Source organism: Amphiprion ocellaris, chromosome 7, assembly GCF_022539595.1.
Source record: "Amphiprion ocellaris isolate individual 3 ecotype Okinawa chromosome 7, ASM2253959v1, whole genome shotgun sequence".
NCBI classification, from domain to species: Eukaryota; Metazoa; Chordata; class Actinopteri; family Pomacentridae; genus Amphiprion; species Amphiprion ocellaris.
Window position 1 is genome coordinate 7,634,249 of NC_072772.1, and position 26,114 is coordinate 7,660,362.

The 26,114-nt window shown below is 40.4% G+C and overlaps 1 protein-coding gene across 3 annotated transcripts in view; it reads right to left on the reverse strand.

Moving 5' to 3' along the window:
- The window catches only part of LOC111572996 (lissencephaly-1 homolog), a 39,131-nt gene that overhangs the window by 5,661 nt on the left and 7,356 nt on the right, over positions 1 to 26,114 (reverse strand). For all 3 annotated transcript variants that reach the window (XM_023276902.3, XM_035951295.2, XM_055011981.1), the window contains exons 2-10: positions 25,747 to 26,059; positions 13,619 to 13,703; positions 10,471 to 10,545; positions 10,000 to 10,206; positions 5,336 to 5,504; positions 3,677 to 3,779; positions 3,343 to 3,571; positions 1,260 to 1,361; positions 940 to 1,096 (exon numbers count right to left, since the gene is read on the reverse strand). In XM_023276902.3, coding sequence (XP_023132670.1) covers positions 940 to 1,096; positions 1,260 to 1,361; positions 3,343 to 3,571; positions 3,677 to 3,779; positions 5,336 to 5,504; positions 10,000 to 10,206; positions 10,471 to 10,545; positions 13,619 to 13,703; positions 25,747 to 25,778 — 1,159 coding nt within the window. In that variant the 5' untranslated portion in view covers positions 25,779 to 26,059. The remainder of the gene's footprint in view (positions 1 to 939; positions 1,097 to 1,259; positions 1,362 to 3,342; positions 3,572 to 3,676; positions 3,780 to 5,335; positions 5,505 to 9,999; positions 10,207 to 10,470; positions 10,546 to 13,618; positions 13,704 to 25,746; positions 26,060 to 26,114) is intronic.

Below are 26,114 nucleotides of genomic sequence, written 5' to 3' on the forward strand. Positions count from 1 at the left end.
TGAAAAGCCTGGATTTCAATGGAGGAAATTCAGGCAAGTCGGAAGCACTTTTACATGCAGCAAAAAACTAGAACAAAATACAGGAAAGGAATATTTATAGGCTCCTTAATGTATCCTTGTCCATGTTCAAGATAATACATCAAAAACTGAACTCTGAATTCTCCCGTTTCTTAGCAGTTCAAAGTAGTCTGTAGTTTCCACACTTCTACAAAGAAGTGAGTCAATCACAACAAAGTAGATGGCATTAAAAATAGACATCATCATTCTGTGCCAGAAAAAGGGGCATAAAACAGGTGATGAATCACTTCCTACCAAACAGAAATCTGCTAACATGAACACAGAGTGAGTGAAAATGTGCCGGAAATTAATGGAAATTCGGTCTTATTATTAAACCACTTGAAAAGCAGACACATTTGGGGGAAAAGCTCCTGGTATTGTACAATGGACCTGACAACACTGCAGAAAAAGGGGGAGAATAATACTTTTTTTTCAATGATGTCTCACAAAGGTGCTTTGTCTTTTCCACGCTGCACCAGAATTCATCACATCAATAGCTCACAGCAATCCTCTCTGGTTGAAGCAGGATTGAAGAGGACTAGGTTTCAAACAGCTTGCCAAGGAAAAGTTGGCTCAAGAGCTCCTCAAGAGAGTTCCCGAGCCTTGATCTGCTGAAAAGCCGCAGATACGAGGAGGGGGAGGTGGGAAAATCCTGGAGCGCTTGTCTACCTCTTAAACCCCAGCTGCCAGCAACCCTCAGGACGCTGGTGGAGAAGCTGGGCTCGTTTACAATCATTCAACCTTCCTCTAAAGCACATATTTGTGAGCAGCACCGCTATCATGTGAGGGAGAACAGAAAGGCTTCCTGCAGCACCTCAAAAGACCAACCGGTCAAACAACAACAAAGAGAAAGCTCTTTATTGCGGGAGAGGGGTTGCTTACCCAGAGAGGTAACAAAATGTTCGTGGGCACACAGGGTTTTCATGCAGCGCTTGTTCTTGTAGTCCCAGATCCTTAAGGTCTTATCATCTGCACAGGTCACAATAAACTTTCCTCCAGGGTGGAAGAGGATCCCACGCACCCAGTTGTCATGGCCAACCTGGGAAACAAACACACAGACGCTGACGATGAAGGTGCAACCAAATTCATCTCATTCACCAAGTGATATATTTTCACTCTAAGCATTTTAGCATAAAATGTAAACAAAAATACAAATTATAACAACGTTTACTTAAAGGCTGTTAGCATGAGATGGTCCTCACCAGTGTCATAAGGCACATGCCAATGCTAACATCCCACATCTTGATGGTTTTGTCTCTGGACCCAGACAGCAGGAAGGGGCCTGGCTTGCCACTCTTCTTGGACTGATAGGGAACAAAGGGGGAAAACTTAAATATCAGGCATGTGTACAGCTGATTACAAGTGCTTTCTACAATTTTGCACTCATACAATATCGCACATTCATCAGAGTATAAGCCTTTGTCACAAACATTAATTCACACGATTCCGACCCTCAAAATATGTGCAAAACTAGAACCAAGACCAAATACTACAAATTATTTTTACCATAAATGCAGATTTAACCTCTAAACCCCAAATCGTGACAATTACATCACTTAGTAGAGCTGTAAACTGTAAAACAGGAAGAATCATTGGATTTTCAACTGACTACATCTTTAAATTAATCATGTGTAACTTTGGGTTTTGTCTGTATAAACAACAAAATCAATGCTTAAAAGGGCTTCAAAAGGAAAACATTTGCAGTGAACAGATTCTGTAAGAAACTAAAAAATTTGGTGTTCCTCGGCACCATTAATGACTCCGCTGCGACCAACAATCCCATGACAAAAATTTTGAGGCTTTTTGCCTGAACGGCAGGTTACGCAGATCAGACAAAGTAGTCTATGGGCACTTGGAAAAATGGTATACCTGTTGATTCTGTTTTTTTTTTTTTTTTTTTTTTTTTTTTTTTTATAAATAAAATGAATAATCAAAGAAATTAAACTTTTGTTTTCTTTCTCATGATTTATGTCATTATTTATGTGTCATAGTGCACACAAGACAATGTTGAGTTCTGTTCAGTTCTAACCATGGTTGTGCCGTTTTCATAGAGGTGCAGATCTTTATATTGCAGTGAAAAATGAACCAACAGTGAGTGAAAATGTGACCTAAACAAAAAAAAACAGAAACTGCTTGGGGTTCAGAAGATCACGGCATTGAATGCAGCTTTGTAATTTCTTGTTTATTAGTTAAAAAAAAAAAAAAAAAAAGAATAAATTACTTAAAAACTTCTCCACCGTCAGTAGGGAGAAATAAAGAAATTTGCTAAAATAAACTAATAAACTGATACATTTGGTTTTAAGTGCAATTAAAACAGGAACGGGGATGTTTAAAAGCCATGTCAGGCACACTAGAAAAAGCAGTAGTAGAATAATAAAAAAAATGACCTCAGGGCAACTCTGAGTGTTTTCTGTTGGCAATTAGTTTGACGGCACATACGCAAACATCTGTGTGGCAACAGCTCCAGGTCTGTTCAAAGTCAACAACTCCGTCAATTCATTTAGCCTAAAGTAATATGCAACCTCTCAGTACGTTATACAAAACAAAAACAACAGCAAAAATCAGCTTCTGTGCAACTGAACGCAGGGTCGACCGGAACAACTGCTGCAAGGGCATATTTTGTTTTAATCTGTCAAGGTTACAATTGGACACACTCGAGATCACAAGGCATAAGGAGGGAGTCTGTTCTGACTCTAGGCCATGCGGTTGTGCTGCCTGTGTATGCGCTTCATTTTGAGCTGGTCGGTTCACATGGCTGTCAGTCTGAGCAGTGACGTATGTGAGCCCATTGACATGGCCACGCATGCAGAGAACGAACACACTCTTCATCATCTGATGGTGTGAGAAAAACAGCAGCTACCACCAAGTGAATCACATACTTTGTCTGGATACATAATTGTGAGTTTATCCTCAAAGGAAGTCCCCCAGTTCTGTCGCCAAGCTTTCTGCACATAGTTGCACATTTAGAGCCGCCTGATCGATCTTCCTGTTCTCAGTCATTGTCTCATTTAGTTCAGAGTCTGCAAAATATGTTTCTAGCTCCACTACCTTCTCATCAGAGGAAGTTAATTATCACACTTGAGTTAATCTCATGCTGGTCTATTGTATGCTTGACTCTTCTGAGCTTCCATGATGATCCACATTGGACACCACCTGATACCATATACCAGACATTACCAAATAAAACATGAACTAACCTCCAGATTTCTGGCCCAATCGGGACAGAGAGAAAGAACTCATACTGAAGAAATGGAAACCTTAGATACACCAAAACCAGCTCTTTACCTCAGAGCCTGTGGCTTCTAAGATGGTGGGGTAGGCGCTCTCCGGTGCCCAAGAGATGCACTCCACCACATGTTCATGCTCCCGCAGCTCAGCCTTGCATTCTTTGGAGGCCACGACCCACACACGAACTGTCTGGTCGTTGGAGCAGCTGGCAATCAGTGTGCCGTCCTGGTTGGGCCGCACCATGCGAACCCACTCCCTGTGGCCTGTGAAGGTCTTCACACAGTAGCTAACGGACACAAAACAGTAAAGCCGTTATTAGGTTGTGAGAGAGGATATGAAGAGTTAAAACACAATATCATGCTTAAGTAATAAAAAAACTGTTTTTTCTTACCCAGTTGCCACCTCCCACATTTTTATGGTTTTGTCCCTCGAGGCAGAAACGATGTGATCTCCATTGGGCATGATGGCTACAGACGAAACATTGTGGTCATGTCCTGAAAACAGAAAAGACAAAAACAACACATCAGCAAAAAAGCTTTAGCCTTTATAACAATTTCCTAACACCACAACCCTACGTAACATTTGAAGCGTGGGGTTGTGATTTTAATCATTTCAGATGGCTACACATGATGCTTTAATCTTTCCATCTTCACTTTAACAACCAGAATCAAAATTCTGTTACAATTTTTACACATTTCAGCACCAACAGTGCCAGAAAAACAACAGGTCTCATCATAATCAGCCAATTAAATGACAAGCGAGGCAACCAATTTGGTGGGGTTTATTTTGTTCCACGGAGACTAAGAGATGCCTAATTACCTAGACACTGGCCATATTTAAGCTGCTAAACAGATGAAGACAACAATGAGTATACTCCAAAAGGCCAGCTTAACTCTGTGTGTGTGTGTGTGTGTGTGTGTGTGTGTGTGTGTGTGTGTGTGTGTGTGTGTGTGTGTGTGTGTGTGTGTGTGTGTGCCGTAACACATGCCTTGAGGCTATAATAATGGGTGGCAGCAACACAGAAAAGTGCTATGTGGTGCTGAAGAGGATAATTAAACTGCTGTCCAAATCGTCACTAATCTATTTCACCAGTTGGCCTTGTGGTGTTTTTTTTTTTAATTTTTAAAAAAAATTTTAAGATGAGAGAAAAGAAGGAGTGGATTAAAAATGGACGAAAGGTTGAGTAGATGAACTGAAAGTGAATGGTGCTGGGAGCAAAAAGAAGGATGGAGGGGAAATGGTGGAGAACAAAACTAAACAGCAGGCTCAGTTGGATGAAAGTCTTTAGACAGTGATCTCTGCAAGCATTTTCTGCACAGTGAACGCAGCTCGTCTGTTTAAGGAAGTGTGCCAGCAGCTCACACCCTCGTATACAACATAAAAAAAAATACTGGCAACCAGTGAAATCTGGAGCTCACTTGGACCAAAATGCAGGATTTGCAACTCCAGCATCAATTTAAGAAAGCCAGAGTGTTTTTTGTCTTTTCACTAAGCAGGCTCATTTATTTCATTAATATTCATTCATGTCTGCTTCACAGTCAGACATTAGTGTGCACTTCTAGAATAGGTTTGAAGACAAGAAACAATGTATTTGCACGGTGATCCCTAAATCAGCAGGGCCTGAGGGCAAATTTACTTGGCAATTAGAGAGTACAAAGGGAAAGTAAGGAAAAAGTACTGTTTTCTGAGCTGGCGTGACTGGTGGCACGGCAGATTCTTGGATAAGAACATAACCTTATTAAAAATCTGAACCAATTCCTTAACTGTTGTAAATGTTATCAGTTTAAAATGAGCTGGATCTGAATATATATTCATGTGCAGTGGCATGTGTGGTAAGACAGTCTGTTTGCCAGAGTTGACTGTGAATTGGAGACTCATCAAATGTGAGCACAAAAAGAATTTGTACCACCTGAACATTGTGCACACTCGAACGCAAACACAAGAGTATGTATACAGAGATGTTAGAAATGATGGCAGCTGTGACGCATGTCTCAATGTTTCAAAACTTTTGCCAAAAATTGATAACAAATAAAGTTTTTTATCTTCTTACCATGCATGGTCCTGATGCATTCGAAGCCTTGGAAGTCCCACAGCTTGATAGTCATGTCCGCAGAGCAGGATGCTAGCAGTTTGCCAGTCTGGTCAAATGAGATGTCCTGCACTGAATCTGTGTGGCCTTTCAGTGTGCGTTCAAAGTCTCCTGTCTCATAGTCCCACACCTGATGGACAGAGCATATTCTTTCATTATCTTTAGAGGACCTACAAATATTACTAACAGAATTAACCACAGTCATACTGTTGCTCTTCATTTCATTCTGTATCTCTTTTCCAAACCCCAGCGCAGCCCCAAAATGTCACATCATCTGTGGCTCCATGTCACGTCATCCTCCGCTGAGCAGTCCAGCGAGAAGAGAAAATCAAGCTGCCCAGTGAAGTCAAACAATCAGACATGCTGGTGGCCTTCAGTGCACTCTGTGTGGTTTGGATTACAGAATCTGCAACACATTACAGTTGCCAGTGGCAGAGATGCATAAGCCCGGCTGCTGATTAGGGTTACAGTTAGGCCTGATAAAAGCCAAGAGACCGTTTATTGTGCTGACTGCAGCGCTGCCAGTTGGAGCACAGACAAAATATGGAGTGAACAGTAGTAAGCCTGATTTTCTAGCCTGAGAAAGCTGCTATGTCTCTGGCTTTTAAGCAGACAGACGGTTTGTCACAGAGGGATAAACCCTTCTTGGTTCCCCTCTTGGGGTGAGGGATTTTGGGCAGACGGTGACAGGAGACCCTCACACTCTCCTCCCCCACCCTCGTGGCTCTTCTGCCACCTCCCCAAAGAAAGCTACAGATGGCCATGAGGTACAAAGTGCACAGAGGGGGTTTAACTTAGAGCAGTTCAATGTAGTTAATGTGTTTGGAGGTACATCGGGTTTAACAGTCTACACACATTTAAGAGTATTTAACAGTGGCATCTAAAGCACTCATAATCCACTAACCACCTGAAACTCAATACCATAAGACTGATCATTCTTCCTGGCTCTTGTCCATGGTATTATTTGACCAGCAGGCGAAACACTTGCCTAATGTAATAATGAATAATGGTTTGTTTTCTTTCAGTGAAAATGCCTTTGATCTTTGTCATTCTAAAGCAGACAATAATACAAAGACTTTCTTTGTACGTGTCATTTGTGAAACAAGTAATGAATAAGTGGACACTCTTGTTCTTTGCCCTTGTTTAAATCAACCTAGTCTCTGGCAAATATGTCTGAGTGTGCACAGTTCACCAGGACCTGATGATTTACATACTGCACACATCATGAAAAAGGACAGCAGACATAAATCAGAGGAGATTTTTTGTATTTTTTAATTGAATTTACACTGACATATTGGGGAAAATGGAGATTGGCACAATGAAATTTCAGCTATACTGTCTTTCGTGTGTAATTTATCACACATTTTAAACTAAACAACAAGGAATGTCTATTGATGTTGGTGTTCAAAGCATTTTTCTGTTTTGGACTAAGACTACCAGCCAGTTCCTATTTTTTTCTGTTCTTTGGTTGAGTGGGATGTTATTTATATCTTGCCATGTGAATATGTAACCTCGAGGTTCACAAAAACAGAAATGAAAGAAAAATAAGGGGTTGTTTGGGTACGGAGAGCTGAAGCCTGTGACAATTTACACCCGGTGTAGAAATGAAAAATATGAAGGAGTTCAACAACAAGGTAAATTTTTTAAACATTTGTTTTAAATTTCTAGTCATTATTGGCACCTATGTTAAATCCAAGTAATGGGTCTCCGTCTTGATGCATTCATATAGCCTAACAATTTTTGAAAGCTGGGAACACATTAATGAGGAAGTGTTATGACATTACACAACCAAATGGACTGAAAAAAATTAAAAATTGGTACAACGTTATCATATTGTTATAAACACACACTAAAAACATAAACACTGTTACATTCTTAACAGACAGTACAAATAACTGATCCTAATGCTGTGCAGAAGAACTACACCCCAGTAATGCTGACTGGCAGCTGATATGAGCTGTGTCAGTCCTTTAAACTGTACGTTGATATATAAAACTGGTCAGACATTGTTAAAATGCAGGCACAAGATAAACACAGTCAGCAAATCTCAGTCCATACAGTGTAACATGTCTCTGCTTCCAGTAAGGACGTTAAAGGACAAAGTTGTGAGGTTGGAGTGTTTTCTTGTTTTTGAAACACATATGGTCAATATGTCTAGAGTTGTTTGGACTGTAATGTGAATGTACTCAGCAGCTTTATTCTCTCTTCTTACTGCTGAGACTGTTCCCATGGGTCATCATCCGTCTGTATTACTTGCTATATATGTAGCTACATACATTTTTGAGTTAAGTAGTCACAAAATGGTGGCAAGCACAGATGAGACTGACACAGATGCGCAGGTTGTTGTAAGCTAACTTACAAAAACACAAACAAAAAATCTTTCGAGGCTGGAAAAACACTACTTTTAGATTAATTTATTTTTTGACAGATTAAACAAAGAAGGCATAATGTGATCACAGCCGTTTTCTGCCTCTCTCAAGTCTTGATGCTAAACTAAGCAGTTATCACCTCCTACATATTGATAGATCATTATCAGGCTAGGGAGCCTCAGTGACATCAGGTGGAAAACTAACAAGCTTCTCAGGCTGTGCTTCTCTATGTAAAGAGCACAAGGTTAAAAATTTAACAGAGCTCTCGAAGAGAAGAAAAGTAGGACACAGAGGGAGTCAGGTCAAGCTGCAGAGAGACAAGGCAACTGGGAGAAGATATGCAAGAAAGCAGAGCTGAATTCTAGATTTGCGTCCAAGCCTGACTGCTCCACGGGGATGGATAGGTGGTGGGTGGTCATGGTGGGGCAGCTAATGCTTTAAGTGGAAGACAAATGAGGCAGGATGCTGAAAGGTGGGGCTACAGTGGGAGGGAGGGGTGTGGTTGGAAAAGGAAGAAGATGCCAAAACAGAGAGAGGGATCCCTGCTGTGAGGGTGTAGCCAAGGGGGGAGATGTACAAGTGTCTCTTATTGTCTCATGAATAAAATATACATAACAAACAGCTCAGCGGAGTATTGGCATTGTGCAGTGAAGAAGAGGAGAGACGCAGCAGAAATAGCTCAGAGACAGACCATGGAATTTATATAAGGCATCTAGGGATACATGCATGACACAAAGACAGAGATATTTGTGTATCTGAAGGAGTATCGACGAAGGAGAGTCACAGCAGTGGAGGGACTGCTGAGGAAAGTGAAGCGTAATGGAAATAACAATTGGGTGAAGAGTAACATTCAACAGAGCAAGCAGAAGCTGTGTGATAGAGCTGCAAACCAACCTGGCACTAAATTTAAAGGCCCAATTTGTCAAATTTAAAACTTAATCAGGCCATTTTAGTGTGGAGATGATGTGTGAAAAGCAAACAAATGGTCAGTGTAATCTCTCAAGCCAGACGATGTGTTTTTATTGCTTTGATCTACATCTTATATGTTATATGTCAAGATGTGTATGGTGAAGCTGTAAATCATATAAATGTTCATGAAGTCTTTTTGTCTTTGAAACCACACTGTATGTTTGATTTCTCACAAGCATAAATGCCTGCTTTAGTCCAAACACTGTAAATGAAAAATTAGCATATTCAAATATTACTATACTGGCGACAGCTGTGCCATCTGTGCAAGCTGGGAATGGGAGGAATCACACACTGAATAATGGGTCTGCAGAAATACTTAAAACCATCAGAAATGACACTATACAACAATGCTGCTTTCTCTATGAAGCCATCAACAGGGTACTCACACCAGTATATCCACCGTAAACATCTTTATCTTCAACGGTTAAACATTTTGAATAACCTAATTTAAAATCCGGCTGTGCACCACATGATGACATCTGCTTAAAATCCAGCTGTGCAACACATGACGACATCTGCTGAACTCAGTTTGACATCAATACTGTTCTTATTAATGTCTGATAACATATTAGCTGACACTAACTTGCTTAATTACAAAATAACCTGTTTATTATGATGCTTCATTAGAGAAACTAAATGATACTGAATATCTTAAACCCAAAGATGTCAACCAGAAATGGCAGCTGCTTTAATCCCGAAAAAACTAAATGCTTCGTGCTTCCATCATGGATGTTGAACCTTTTTGGAGGTAATATTTCATTGCAGTTTGCTGGTTTTCTGGAGGATTATGTCAAATCTAAAAGGAATGATTTTCAGGAAACTTGGTAAAGAGATGGGCCATGGCCAAATTTTGTTGTGGATCCAGATAATTTTCTTTCAAAGTTCTGAGATATTGACCACTGCAAACATCTAGGCACTCCGAGTGTCTTTGTAGTTATTATTGCTTCAATTAACAACTGTGGATTTGAAAACAGTCAAATGTAGTGGGAGACATACTGAAAAACATAATGTAGACACAGAATACATAGTTATGTTGAACTGGAAACAACCAACACTACACAGCTTCGTTGGACCTTTCAGGAGGGATTTTGCTGATTTGCAAACCTTCAGCCAAAAGACAAACTTATCAGTGAAATCACCTTGAGCAGCTTTTGTTTGGAAAATCTGCTGACTCTGACTTCTCTGCAGCAGGTAGTTTAAAAATCCTTTCCAATTAAAAAGATCGAGTATGTAAGTTTCACAGCCCTATTTGTCAAAACACCATTTCCACCATGTGGCAGCACTGACCTTTATTGTTGCGTCCTCAGAAGCTGACACCATGACGCTGAAGACTGGGTGGAAGATGACGCGGGTGACTGGACTGCGGTGGCCACTCAGCGCGTACCTTTCTGGTGGGCGTGGGATCCACTCTTTGGGGTCACGCTTCTGACTTACGGGCCCACCCAGGGTGATCTCCTCTTTAGCTTCATTCAGTTTGGATTCAAGTTCCATCACCTGTCCAAAGTGCACAGGTACAAGTAAGGGGAGTGTTAACAAATACGCACACATCTAGATGATTCCAACAGAGGAGGGAATACTTTTCAGACCGTCATGTTTGTTGGAATCTGTGTTTTATACAAATTATCAAACAGCTGGGTCAAGGCTTTACTTGGTAGGCTTCCTTTTGGTGTTAAAAGTGGATTCAGCAGTAATGTCACGAACTGTTCACAAGACTACAATCCCCACAAGCATTCTTTGAGTAGAAAAAAACACACAAACCTTCTTTTGTAATCTGATAACTGAGGTCCATTTTTTTTCCAAAAGGCCAGCATACTTCTTATCCAATTCTTCATTCTGTGGAGAAAGGGGGGGAGGGATATCAGCCAAACAAGCAAAGAAAGCCAATCAAAGTTGTGGGCTCAGCATAATCGGTGAGGCCTGCGGGAGGGGGGCCAGCTGGAGTGGCATGTTGAGGTCTTTGGTTATAGTAAGAAAGAACAAGGAATTATTTACACACCCCTCACAGGCCAACGCTGACTGCCAGACAGTGCCAACCTACTGTACAACTCACATGCATAGTATACACACATAAACACACACCCTAGTCCTAATCCTTCTCACGCAAGCTAATCTCCTGCAGACAAGAAAGGCTTAGGCAGCTTACAGCCACACAGCCGGCACAGGAGGCAGCGGTGGAAGTTAACTTGTGGTAGTCCTGGCAGACAGAAACCCGATTCCACCTGCAGGCTAATGCCTTGAGCAGGCCATTTCCTTTTACATAACGGACTTCACGGCACAATCTGTTTCTTACTACCAAGAGAAAACACAAAACAATGCAGTGGCATGTTTTCTCTGTTACTACTTAGAAACTAAATATAAAACTAGCAATTATTTTAATCATAAAACTGTTTAGTCTATTACATGTCAGAAAATCACAAAATATGTCCACAAGCCTAGGAGGATGAAAAATCAGTTGTCAAACCTGTAATGATTAATTATCTGTCAAGTGACTAAAAAACAACACAAAATCAAATTAGTTAATTCTCTAGGTAATTCATGAAGGTCTTCGACTGACTGGTGTTGTTCAAAAATACAACAATGACTCAAGAAGACATTTTAAAATGTTGAAAGGAACCATTTTCTTTTTCCTATACATATTTTTATGTAATCTGATTAAATACACAGAAAAAAACAACAAAAAATTCTGAAATGTTGCCTTGTTTAGCCTTATTTTAACACACAATACAACAGTTCTGGTGCCACGGTATATCCATGCCTCAAGGTTGCTACTAGCTATCAAAGCATCAAAAACCCACATTGACAGACATCCACGGGTGTCAGTGAGGGAGAAAATTAGCGTTGCACTCCAATTTCACAGCTACTTCCTCAGCCTCGGCTGGAAACAAAGCAGACATCCTTGAGGTGTGGAGTTGCAGGCAATACCGATGCCTATATTTAACACTTCTGAATGACAAGAGGTGATTCCTCTTAATAACACGAGGTGTTAAAAATAAAAAAAAGGGAGACAAAGACATGTACTAAGACACTGTGGAGAAATATAGGAGAAAGAAGGAGAGCAGGGAACCCAGTTTGGACAAGTCTGCAATCATCTAATCTGCCATCTGCCTGGACTCCAACACACACAAAGACACACAGACACGCACACAAAATGACAAGTGCCAGACTCCATTGCAGCCAGCCAGCCTATTGGCAGTGGGTAGCAAACATGCACATATGTGTGTGTGTTTGTCTGTGCATGCAGGTATGTACATTTTCTTTCAATAGGCAAGAAAAAAACTAGAGTATGACCTCTATTAATTATTCATATGAGCACACACATCCTGGCATACCATTAACCTTAAACCGCTACTCTAATCGCCACAAAGAACCAAGGTGAAGAGCATTTAATTCACAATTTAAAAAATTAAACTACATTCAACAGACATACAAACCATGAATAAAGAATGCCTCACAATGTGGTCTTAAGAAAATGGTACTTAAAATCACTTGGCTGTCTAGCACTGCCCTGCCAAAGTGTGTGTGCCTGAGTACTAATACCCAACAGGGTGCACCGATCCCTCTGTGCCATTCATCTATTATTCAGCCTGCTTCCAAAGGCCTGCCACATGGAGAACGACTGGGAGAAGAACGGATAAAGACACCAAGGAGGCAGGGGAGGGGTGTCACACGAAAGTAATGTGAAAGAAAAGATGCTACAAGGAGCAGAAGAAGGAAGCGTGAGATGAAAAAGGGTCTAGATAATAAGTAGTAAGAAGTCACACATGAGGAACAGTTTTACAGTGAGCTCTGGAGCTCCTGAAACCTAAGAAGCAAAGGTATTATGTTTTTGGAACAGCGTTTGTTGTATCATTATAATCTTTATGAACATGGAAATTACTGACACAGTTTCAGCTGATTTAACTGTATTGTATTTCCATTGATTTAAGGGTAGGCTAAATAACAGAAACACCCCTCTAATTAACATGAAAAAACACAAGGAAAGGTATAAAAGGACAAATGAGAAGAAAATGGCTAAGATATTATATTAGGTAGGGCTGAAGAAAAAACAGTATGCTGCTATATTTTGGTGTCAAGCAGAAATGTTGAGGAGGTGGAATCTAATTGAAGGTATTTCAATGCAATTCGCTGGTTTTCAGCATGGTTATGCAAAAACTGAAACGGCCAGTTTTCAGGAAACTTGTTGAAGCGATGGGCCATGGCCAAAGGGGGAACCCATAACATTTTAGTGTGTGTAGGCTAAGTAACAGAAACACTTCTGTATTATTACATGAGGAAAAACATGGGGAAAGGTATAAAATGACAAATGAGAAGAGCATGGCCCAGATTTAATGTTAAGTGGTGCTGCAGACAAAACAGAATGCAGCTAAATTTTGGTGTCATGCAGGAAATATGAGGAAAAGAAAAATGCACTCAGTGGTCACTTTGTTATGAGCATTACATGAAGTATGACCTTATTTCTAAACAATGTGATTTAACTAACACACCTATGACAGTAAATTGAAAATTATATGCTGCATAAAACAGTTGTACTGCACTGTGCTGTATTGTGCAAGTGCCTCCAACACAGTGGCCACTCAGTGTGTTAAAACTGTATTTAACCCCAACTGATTCTCATTTCATCAAAAAGCAAAACCAGTAACGTAGAAAAATTATATATATCACAGTGTGGTACTGCAAACGCAATATTTACAGGTGAATGAAAGCTCCTCTCAAGATTGGTAGGCAGAAGCATGTAGCACAGACCCCCTAATCAGACAGAGCATCCTAATTGGGTGCAGGTGCTCCCGGGCACACTTGTGAACATGTTGACAAAAAGGAGAAATAAAGTGGAAATTAAGGCATATTATTTGTATAAATTGGTCTGATTGGCTGTGCGGATGCGTGTGTCCACCCTTACTCTACTCACATTATCTAATTCCGCCTCCTTCTTGAAAGTGGAATATGCTTCTTCATATCCATTGGAACGTAGATAATCAGCTATTGCTCGATTTCTGAAACAGACAAAGAGGAACCATAATTAGTTCTCCTGATTAGCAGACAAGATAGTGGTTAACATTCCTCGAGGAACATTGTGCGTAATGGAGCTGTATTCAACGCTGTAAAACAAAGACAGAAAAAGAGCACATTCTGGAAAAGTGCCAGACAAAGATGTAAATTTAACATGCTTTTCACACATTCAAAATGTTATCACACTATATAATGAAAATGCTTTGCATGCAGAAATGCAGTCCAAACAGTGAGCACCACCTAAAACAATATATACAGTCACTCTCTCACACACAGACACACTCTCAGTTGAGTCTGCCCATTTGACACAAATTGAGAACACATCTGTCAAGCTTTTATAATGAGCTCTCGTTGCTGTGGGCAAATAATGGGAATGGACGACTCCCCATGGTGTAGATATGGGGGAAATGAGAGGTAGTATACATCCCACCATCACCCACACACACAGAGAGGAAAGAGAATAATCCCTGTGAACTCTATAAGCTTCTGGCTACTGATACTTGACTCCAATGCATCTCCTTTCCAGGCTTGAGTTTACAGACAAACACAAGCGGATTTTCAAAGACACCAGACCATTCAGAGAGCCGACACAAAGGTGGTGTGGAAGGTAGCAGCAGTGAATAACAGCCCCACTATTTCAAATATGTGAAGAGAGATGGCCAGATAGGACAGACAATAGACTAGACAGGCAGGGCTGAAAGCGAGGAGAGAGGAAGCTACCTTCACTCTTCCCATTTTTGTCTCCTGAGCTGCTATTAGGGAAACCCACAAATCTCTATTGCACACACAGTCACCACACACATTCACATACATACATACATATATAAAAGTCTGGTTTATGACTGCAGTCTCAGCAGCAGTTCAATTTACCAGGAGTTATTAATGAGGTTCAAGTCCATTAGTCTCAACAGTTCAGGCTTTTATTCTCTGTCTAATTAAGTTCTCATGAGGTTGCAGAAAAGTGAATTATTTATTCTAGTACTTTTTTTCCCACGAAGATGTTCTACTTAGTGCGAATACAGTTCATGAACTCGAGTAACTCTACTATTGTCAGTAGAGTGAAGCAAGACTTTAAGACTGGGCATAATTAAACATAATCAAATGTCAACTTTCAGTCAAACAAAATTATTACATTACAAAATTATTGTTTTACAAAAATCAAATTTATTACATTCTTATTAAATATTGTATAATACCATTTTCATCAGATACCCCAGTTCAGTCTAACACAAACTAACACAAGTGTTTTTCTATATCAGCGAATTAGCTGTTAGCTATTGACCTATGAACATGGTATCGGTTATTGTAGCAATGCTTCTTGTTCTGTCCCTAGTAAATAAACGTATTATAAAAAAAAAAAAAAAAAAAAAAAGTCTCCTTTCATGATGTTCAAAACTGAACATTACAAGCATTTCAAAGATAGTTACTACTGGGGATGTTTTACTGCATTGCACTGAATTTTTCAGGTCTAATAAAGCTAAAACTCAGCGTATGTTTGCAGCCTTCTGACACATGGATATTGGTAAAATACTCTTTTTTTGTGATATTGATTACAGACATGCCATCCTATACCTGCAATGTCTACACCGTCATAATCATCTATTAAACTGTATTGGCTAAGTCTATTTGCATCATCACTGCAATATAGCCTTTCATAATGAACATACAGTAATTGGGTTGCAGCAGGCAAATAGTCAGGAATAACAAAGGCACTATCTATTAATGCTAATTTAATTTACAGAGAAATTTCACGTTTTAACATTCAGTTTGTGCATGGTTTAGCTAATCTTCGACACACTAAAGCTCCAAAGCTGGACCTCAACATTTACATGTATGTCCTGCATGTTGTCAGGAGCCAAATTCTACTTAGACTGTATTAAATAGAAATGATAATTTCAAATATCTCTTAAAGCGAAACTCCACAACTTGAATGAGTATGGCCTGATTTATGGAAACTGTGGTATGTTTTGCAGGCTACAGAGTTTGACCTATAATGTGGCCTCTGCTGCTTTGATTTTTGTCATTCTGTTCTATATCTCTTCTGTGAGCATCCCAGAAAGTTTCAAAGACTACACTGTGTGTCTTCCTAGAAAAAACCTGTGGTCTAGTAAATGCTAGAATTAATGGAAAAACTGAATTACAAAGGCAGAATAATTACTTAGAGAACGCAAATAGAATTAATTCACAAGTACCTGGTAAAAATGTCCTTTTCCTCAAACATTAATACAATATTTTCTTGGCCCTCTAGTGTTTGTGCACACCATTAATGCCAGGAGACGCCAGACAAGCTGTCAGGCAAGCAGTGCTTTGAGGTGCCAATATGAAGGGGGTGGGGGGTACAATCTGTCAGCCCAGCCTGTGCCCCCTGCGCCCTCTCGGTCAGTGTTGAGCACTGAAACTCCCTTCTCCCTCTGCCCACCTGAATCCCCATGACAACAGGAGCAGACCTTATTACAGCTCAAGGTTAGCAGGAGGTTATATACTCTTCTGACAACCTGCTGCAAGTCTCGAAAACTAGCAAGGAGGGCCGAGGTGTACCAGCATGTCTGAGAAAGTATATGAGCAGGTGAGGGAAGCCGAGGTACAAAGGAAGCTTTGATGTGGTGTGTGTGTTTCCACTACCAAACAAAAAGAGAACATCAGTACAGAATATCAGGAAGAATACAAGCTGACTCCCAATACCAGCTACAAGTCACAAAAGTCATTCTTGATGTCAGTTTTATCATCATCATAATATACGTAAACCACATGATGGAGAGGTTTATCTCTGTGGCTCCAAAGGGTGATAATGCTGGATCATATTCAAAGTGTTTTTACATCATATAAAAACAACAGAACCCTCACACTAATGGTTTTTGCATGAACCAGCAAAGCAATGCAGCAAAAAAGGCAACAAAATGGCGTTAATATTTATAAATGCACATATTGTTGCAAAGCAGTGGACAATAATAGAGCCACAGTGCTGAAATCAGACATCAACACAGAAGACCCACCACTCCCCCAACTCCCACTTCACCCTGGATTTGCCAAACAAACAAAACAAACACCAATGCCCAGTTTTCAGTATGCAGTCCCCAATGACTGCAAGGAAAAAGGAGGAAAATCGGGGAAAAAGAGGAACTAATGTATACTAATGTCGACAGAAGGAGAGCAAACGGGCTGGTTTCTATGGTTACTAGCAGCCCACAGCTAGATGACGTGGTGGGGAGATAGTGAGAAAGAGGGCAGGGCCAGTACGTGGATGAAGAGGACAGATAGAAGAGGAGAAAAAGAACAATAGATGGCCCAAAACCCTGTATAGTATCCTGACACTTTCTCTGCTTCAGTGAAATCAAAAGGCTTTCTCTTTGAGGACAACACACCACTGATCACCCCCGAACTATTCAACAACTCCACCAGCAATGTCTGTTTGAAAGCGCTAATAATCTGTGTCATCAAGTGCAGGCTATGTGAGTCTCACGTGGGTTATATCAGTGCTGTGATCCGTCAGACCTGTGGTACAACACTGCTCTCTCATGTACCATAACCCCTTAATGGAGCGAGCAGAAAAGGCTGTGAAACAGACAGGGACTGAATGTGGGAGAGATGCATGACTTCATCCTTCTGAGAAGAGGGGTGAGTCAGCCATCCAGCATGTACGTGACAGTGACATCATTTCCTCCATGATCCTACACATAATTTTACAAGGTAGCAGCACTCAGTAACACAGCCTCCACCTATTGACTAACTTCACCACATTCTACACATATGATGAAAGTCTTACTGTGTGTACTGACCAAGCTGAAGATTGTACTGAAAAATACATCCAGCACATCTCAAATGTTTCAAAACTTGGATACCTGTACACACAGTCATGGCTGGGCCGTTCTGTTTCAATGGTCATTGGATTATTGGATTATCCAACATTTTCAACTGTTGTTCAATACTTGTAGCATGACTATTGAAACATTTTAGCGGTACAACTTGAAGTGGATGGTTAAATGAATCATACATTATAGTCCTGAGTGATACGGTGATAGTGACATGTACTGGCAATAGACATTCCATTAACAGAATAAGAAAACAGTTTGAGAGAATGTTTGAGAGTTTTATTTAAATGCATCAGATCCAAACTGCTATGAAAGCACTAAACAAAGAGGCAAAGTTCTGCTGTGAGGACAAAGTGTGTTCCCTCGCTGGCTCATAACTAGTCCATCATACTCTGATAATGGAGCGTGTGGCCCTCCGTCGCTCTCCGTGTTGGTTTACATGCAAGTCCCCCGAGGCCTGCTACTTTGCAGCTGCCTGCACTTCTTGTTGCCTCCATCTGCACCCACAAACTTCCTCTGGTGGGCACTGGTGGTTGCCAAAGCAGGACGGGCTTCATGGTCAAAAAAACACCATGACCGCTTGACCCCACCACCTTCACCTAAGTGATGCAGTCCCAGTGGCGTGCTGTGAGGGCTGACAGACTTTACGTTGGGGTGTGTGGAGGCCCGTACGGATCTCTGTCCGGTGACACCTGATCCAGGTCAGCCATTAGGAACCTTAACGGATTGCACTCCATGTACCCCCAGGTCTTACTTGCAGTCTTTATTTAATGTGTATTTAGGTGAGATCATTAATTTATTATTATTGGTTTTTACTTATGTGTGTAAATGTATTTAAATATGGGTTCTCCATTGTTGTGTTGACATTAAATTTATGATCTGTATACCTTGATAAACAGCTTAAAGGTTTTTTTCTCTTGGTCTAAAATACAAATAGGTTATCAAAAATGATCCATAACTGTAGACTGATGTGTAAAGTGTTTATCAGCTATATCACTCAGCCCTAATAACATATCTGCAGTAGGAAATTCACTGCCAATAATAATAATAATTCCTTGCATTCCAATAGGTTCCTCGCACCACTACATGGTGCTCGGACCCTAACAAACTCCAAGCTGTGGCAACAAAAGAATTCCTTGTAAAGATACTAAGCCCCCTCCTTAACCTCCAAAAGAAACCAATACATTAGAGTTTTTAGTCAGTATGAACTTGGTGATGAATACTCACACCAGCCCTATACAAAGAGGACTGTAACCAATTATTGTTTCCAGTATTTTAGATTAATGTGTGGTTGTCCATTTCATGCATTTAAATACCCAATTATTGCAGATTTATTGACTAGCAGAGCACAAAAATTAATCAGGCAACAAGCACTCTCTTGTCAAGCCACAGATTACGATACATTTAACTAACAACACATTATGCATATAGCACTCCCATCAGCCACAAGTTGCCTTGCCAGGCCATTTCCCCCCTGCCATATATCAGTCTACAGGCACAAACGTTAAGGAACATTTCTAAACCAGACTACATATGAGCCTGTTTCGTTTTTCAAGACTGCTGATAAATGTTTAATAGATACTGGTTCTCTTTGAAAAAAACCTTAGTGCATATAAAATTCACCTTTTTATGGATTACTTCACAAGCACATATCGCATTCTATGTTTTTTCTTTAAGCAGACTGTACAACTCTCAGCCACGCACTGTTTGACAACAACTGTATGACCACCACTTAGTGCAGCTCAGCAGAGCTTAAGATTTTCTGGCAGGCTGACTGTGCTCCAAAAAGGTGACAGAGGTTGTGCCAACAGTTGGTCTGTGGGATGATAACCATTGTGCAAACATTAGAGGACGAGAGGCCAGTACTGTGTGGTGATGCAACCAGGGTCTCTGCTGAATTCTCATATTCAAGCAGCATAGCCACTTGCAATACACAGTAGTACAGCTAAGTACTGCTCAAGAATAATGTCGTAAAAAGACATAAAGCTTCTGATTTCACATCTATTTTTTCCTCATTTTAAAGTGAAGCCTGTGCTAACTTGGTGTGATTTGTGGTGTGGGGCCATCTTCATGTTCTATTGCACAAAATTAACTTTACCCAAATATTTTCCAAATTCTTTACTTTTTAGGTTCATGTAAGAACATGGGCAATGCACAAATGTCACTTGTTTATTTCTCAAATTCTAGACCTGAAGGAGACATTTGTTTGGACTTGATGGAAATATCTGAAAATCGAGCAAGGACAGAATTTTTTCAAGCATGACAAGTGACGGAACCACAAGATGTAGTACTACTACCCCATCAAACAACAGTAGGATGAATATTCCTACCTGGTACATCCAGCCTTAGCTCACATGTCCAGGATGGACATGTCACTAATTTTTGCAGAAAATAAACTGCAACTCCTGTTGAAAGGTTTACTATGTGAAAACAACAAAAGGCATATTCGGCAAAACAGAAGTTGCATACAGAAAGGTAGGCTGGTACAGAGCTAAATTAGTCAAGTACCTAACGGTAGCTACTATCTTCTCATGGACAACTTGTCAACAGAAACAAAAATCATATGACAGGATTGCATAACTGCCCGGTCACAGCTGGATCTCTGTGAAAACTGTAACTGATCTACTATTTCTCTTGCTTGACTGATGAAGAGGAGCTCCGGGCCTTGGCTACTGAAACATGAAGCATGCCACCTGAAGGCAATCACCACCCAGATTAACCAGACAATTAATCCATTACATCAATTTAGAAGGGGAAAAAAAGAATAGAAATGCCCTTCACTTGATTTCCAACTCTTTTTTTTTAATCACAAAGCCTCTTAGAAGGGTGATTATCATAATGCAGTTAGCGTCATTCTAAAACAGGTATGTAGTATTGAAAAAAGGCAGTTCGCTTTCATATAGGTTAAGAGCACTGCAGTGGGGATCAAGCCTTAAGCCAGGAGGAAACTTCAAAGGCTAAACTCCCTCTCACTGGGATTCACAGAAAAGAAAAGGTCCAACCAGCAATGTCTGTTCACTAAATGGAGACTTAATACAGCATTGACTTTTTTTCATTATGAACAGTGTGTGAGTGTGTACAGGAAAAGTTTAAGATCAAAAGCAGGCCTGAAAAACTTGCAACCAATTCTACACCAAAATACACAACAAAGCCATAGGTTTTCTATAGTGGGTGTGTGGCGTGTGCACATTTTCTGTCACATGGTGATGATGGAGCTTTGTTACTGAGCTGAAGCCAGAGTCAAATGTACTTTCCTTAATCCCATGAGGCTGTGTATAATTCAACCTTGGATAAACAAAGGATGACAAGGAGAGTAAAAGGAGATGTAGAAGAAGAAGCTTCCAATTACACATGGAAAATTTTTTTGTTTTTTTGTTCAGCAATTTCTACTGTGGTATAAATAGTTTTTTAAAATATCTGTAATTGTATTAATGCTAGTGTAAAAAGAGCTATAAACAAGAATGGTTCATTTGTTGTACTGGATTCTTTACATTGCAGTGAAACGTGCAATAACATGATGAGGGGTTATATAGAATTAGGGTGCAGCTTATTTTATTCAGTCAACAGTCCAAAGCCTAAAGATATTCTGTTTCCCTTTATGCAGAACAAAGAAAAGCATCACATTTTCAGCGTTATGAACATTTTTACAGAAAACTGACCAGCATTGAACTGATTATTCAAGTAGTTACTGATTTTATCCACTAATTAGTAAATTAATCAACTACAAGCTGCTACTCTACAATGAATACACATGCATTATCCAACACACACAATAATGAAAAAGAACACACACAATACAAAGTCAAATAACCACTGAAAACTCAAATGTGCAGCATTTTCAGTTCTCTACATCCGGTAGACTGGCCCTCTTCCGTAATTTTATGTGGGGGGCAGTTACTGATTGATATGGCATGATGGTCGAGAAAACACGGACTGTTACCATGCCAGCCCATCTGTGTGTCAATCCCGGGGCAAAAATCAGATCCACATTGCTGATAGACCCCCTGCAGATATACCCAGCCGTTTTCAGTACACTGAGCACCAAGAGAGGGGCTTGGGAACAGACCATTGAACAGAAATTGTCCCTATGCCAGCAACAAATGCCTGTATGCAACCTTCCCTCCCTCCACTCAGGCGACACCTGTCATACTCCAGCACCGAAGTACTAGCACAGATACATGACAGCTATTTGAAATATTGCATCTATGGATCCAATTTGGGCAGAATGAATGTAATCAGTTCAGTTAATGAAAAAGGTACAAGCTTTGGCCTTTAATCCACAAATCTGGCCACTGACACTTAAATCTGACAATACTATAACAATTTAAAGTCAGCAAGTGCAAACCTATACTGATTGAAAAGACATTGAATCAATATCCATATGAATTTTTGCTGGTATAGCTATATTTGACTTATAGCATCCTTTTTCTGGGATGGGCAAAGCGTAACAAAAAAAAGCTAAAGTTAATGAAAGTCTGACCTGAAGAACTAGTGTGCAGTTGATGCATGCTGATGTTTCTAACCACGTAACACTAAAAATAGCGCCTTTTTTTAAAAGTTCTGTTTCACAGAAGGTGTAGTACTTTCTATACTACAAAGCAGCATGCTTTCACTGTGGGTGCAAAATCCATTGTTTTTTGTAGAACATCATTAGTCTCTCTGTGCATCACAAGCAACTGCTTTTTGTTTTGTCTCTTTATGACGCTAGCATCACCTAATCCATTGTTTCTCATAACTCTTATCGAATTTTTAAAAAATACCTATTTGAATCACTGATACATTACATAATTCACATTTGTATGAACACAGAGGTATTAGAAGACTCATATCTGGGCAGGTAAACATGATTTTGTTTCTGGCACTCTGAGAATGACAAAATAACAACCAGTGATGTGAGCAGATGTTCTTTGCCACAGTAAACTCCTTATACGAGAGCTTTCACTGCCTACGGCACTCGTTTAAGTCACCTCCATATCTTTGAATGGCAGTTCATCTGTTACGTCAAACCACATTCACAGCCAAGGGATGATACAAAAAGAACAAAAATCACATGAACTATCTTGTTGCCCAAGACACGAAGGAGGCCTCCAGGCCTTTCAGGGGAGCAGATAGATTGTGTTCTGTGTCTATTTTTACTACATGCTGCCAGGGATAAGTCCCCTGACCCTTGAAAGAAACACAAATGTGCTTTTCATTGGCTAAAATAGGCACAAACAGAGTTGTTATGAAGATGCTGCGCAATCACAGCATCTGACTGTGGTGCTGACAAAGTGGAGACAAAGATTATTTCTCTTTTTAGGATATGCTGTACCACACTGGGGTAAGAAAACTGCTATACTGCTTTTCTAGCAGGGATTTACCAGACTAAGAATTTTGTCAGTCAAAATCGGATTTGGTTGTTCAATACAAAGGATTTGACTTTTCATTTCTTTATTTCCACTGGCAGTCACAATATCCATTGGCATGAGTTTTGGTGGTTGTTTCAACCACATGAACACAGTCAAATTCAACAGAGTCCTGGGAACATATTCTTCACCATTTCAGAAATCTGTAAAAGACAGCTGCATACGAGGCCAAGGTTTAACCATTGGGTGTTTCAATTGTTAGACATGTAATGTTGGGTTACCATATGGATTTGTCTGATTTTGTATGAGACATGAATCAGTTCACTATATCCTATATTTATTTCACATGTGTAAATGAATGAACAAATTATGTAATTTAAAATGAGCTCACATTATTGCATGCTAAGAATAACTAGTACTAACAATTTCCAGTGGTTTGCCATGTTCTGTGTTGTTGAATAACTGACTGCTCCAGACACTTCAAGCTAAAAAAAACAAAAAACATTGAAGATAGGACAGCCGAATGCAATGTGAACAAAATCTATTTGTTTGCTGCCTGATGCTAAACAAGGCCATGACAAAGAAAGGAAGGGGCCCAATGAAAAATTAGTGTGAATAGCAGACAGCCATCCGGTCACTGTTCCCATTACCCCCTCTGCCTGATTCAAAATGGGACACTGGGTTTCCAAGCAGGCTTCCAAAAATGAGACTGAGTGAGGAAATGAGATCTTCGGGGCAGTTTATGGCCGCATCAATGAGAGCGCCAACTGAGCCAAGTGACATCTCCAACTGGTGGAATGCAACAGATGCTTGAATGTGACTCAAGTGGTCCCAAACCAGTTTCCAGTAAGCTTTAGGGGCAGACTTGTGCAACAGAGGAAAAAAGAGGGCTGGGGGGCAGTAGATGGGGGGTCCTGGCAGCTTCCTCTGAATAGCAAATAGCATGAAAGATTAGCATTCCAATAGACCTCTCCATACCAACAGACCCCTCCCACAGCACCAATCACAGAAAAACACTGAAACATTGTTAGGAATGCTGAGAGCCTTGTCATGTGAACGTTGATGCATTTCTCAATGACAGTGCAAGACAGGGATGAAAATGATCGTCAAGACCACCTCAAGACAGGCAAATATCTTTACCATAGTCTTCTGTGGTTTTAACATGCTTCCCATGTGGAGGGGGATTTTTAAGGAGCAAAGCTCAGCAAGTTCATCCAATCTCCTTCGTGTAACCTTGTATCTCACATTAAGATGCCTTAACTTTATATCCCCTGCCTCCGGGGTTAATTACCAATCCCACAAACTAAGCAGAGCCAAACTGAGTCTTCCTCTATATTCATCCTTCTCACATGCTTGGTATATACTACACAGCAGATGTGCAGAATTTCTTTGTCTGTGTGCCACTTCTCTGCATGTGCCAGCTTTCAGACATGTTGGGCACATGGTTTCCCTATCCAATCACTACAAGCACTGACTGCATGCACAGAGCAAATGCATGAACATTCTGGATCCCTGCTTTTCCTTTGTGTGTAATGCGGGGCCAAAGGTTGCACTCTAAGCTTCTCCTAAGGTCACACAGGGCAAATTGTGAAGGCTAAACATTTTAAGGGGTAGGTAGTGTAGGTGGAAGATCAATACATTTGTGCTGTAGGCCTTGGGGGAGCTCAGGAACCTTTAACCAGTCATTGATTCATCTTGAGGGGTACCAAGGAAAATAAAGTTACCAAATCTCCCCGTTTAAACTGAACCCTGTCGTCAATACTCATCTTTCGGCAGAAGCAAGTTGTCTACCATCACACTAAAGGGACAACTGTAGCAGTTCTTCTTGCTTTATAGGCTTTGAACAGTTTTAAAATAACAGTAGTTTGCTTAGGCACAGGTGTACAAGCAGAGCTTACTGAAGCCAGCTCACATTAGTACTTTCATCAGGCTCTCTCATGTCACTGAGAAGCTTCAAGAAACATGAGATTCAGATCAACACTACAGCGATTCCATGTGCTTGGCCTAACATCTGATTAGATGAAAATCATGGGCTGCCACAGCCTGTCAACAAAAATGCCAGCAAACAGCAGAATAAAAGTGAATATCTACTGACTTTAAGATGCAGAGATGCACTGAGTTGCTTATAACATACTATTCTTGGGGAGCCCTGGCGCTATCAGGGTAAAACACACCAACCGACCAACTATAACGTCCACTAACTCAGAAACAAATGACTACTCTTACTGCTGACTTACTTTAACCTATGTTTTCATAATATCATGTCTGATATAGAACAAATACCACAACTTAAACAAAATAGACAATCTAATTAGAATTGCAATGATTAATAGAACCAAAGAACATAAATTGATATTGGTAATCAACTCTTTGATTAAGTTACTTTCCAAGCAAACATTCCTGATGATGTGCCAGTTTTTCTTGTCCTAAAGTGACAGATAATTTAATAACATTGGATGTTCAAGGATTAGTTATCTAAAATAAGCAGTTTGATGATGCTATCTTAGATTTTAGGACACGGTTTTTCTGATATTTTAGGGACAGAACAATTAATCAAGAAAAACGATGGGCCTATCAATAGATAATAGCATTAATTGTTAACTGCAGCTGTAAGTTGAATATTGCTCTTCACCACTTGGGAAAACCCCTTGCCTTTAAGAAAGGCACCTAAATGTGTTAATTCTTTCAAAGGTGCACTCTCAGAAAGTATCAGAAGAAAATGGTTGCACTATGCAGTTGTGGGGGTGTATGAAACATGTCCCACCTCTTGAGACAACAGCAACAAGCAAACTATTGTGAATAAATCCATTAGTTTTGAATCTGACATCTTCATATCACAGCCATATGCTATAAAAAGTTTCTTGACAACTTACAGTTCATCTCGTTGCCGTTGTGACAGCACCATGGTGATGGGGCAGTGTGGGCGGAGCCGGGAGGGATCTGTTGGTAAAAGGTGAATCTTGTGCAGCTGCTGCGCTCTCCTCAGTCAGGAGATGAGCTGTGCTGATCCGAGCAACACGGGCGAGGACGAGTTGTGTACTCCAATGGCAGGTAGTTGGTTCTGTCCAGACAAAGACTCAGACTGAGAGGAGGGGAATGCAGGAATCTGCCCCCCAACTGGCTGACTCCAGGGACAACAGAAGTGGAGAGCCTGCAGACCAGTCACCAGCCAAGTCTACACTGCATCTAGAGAGAGGGGAGAGAGAAAGGGAAAGTCAACATTAGGTATGCATGACCGATA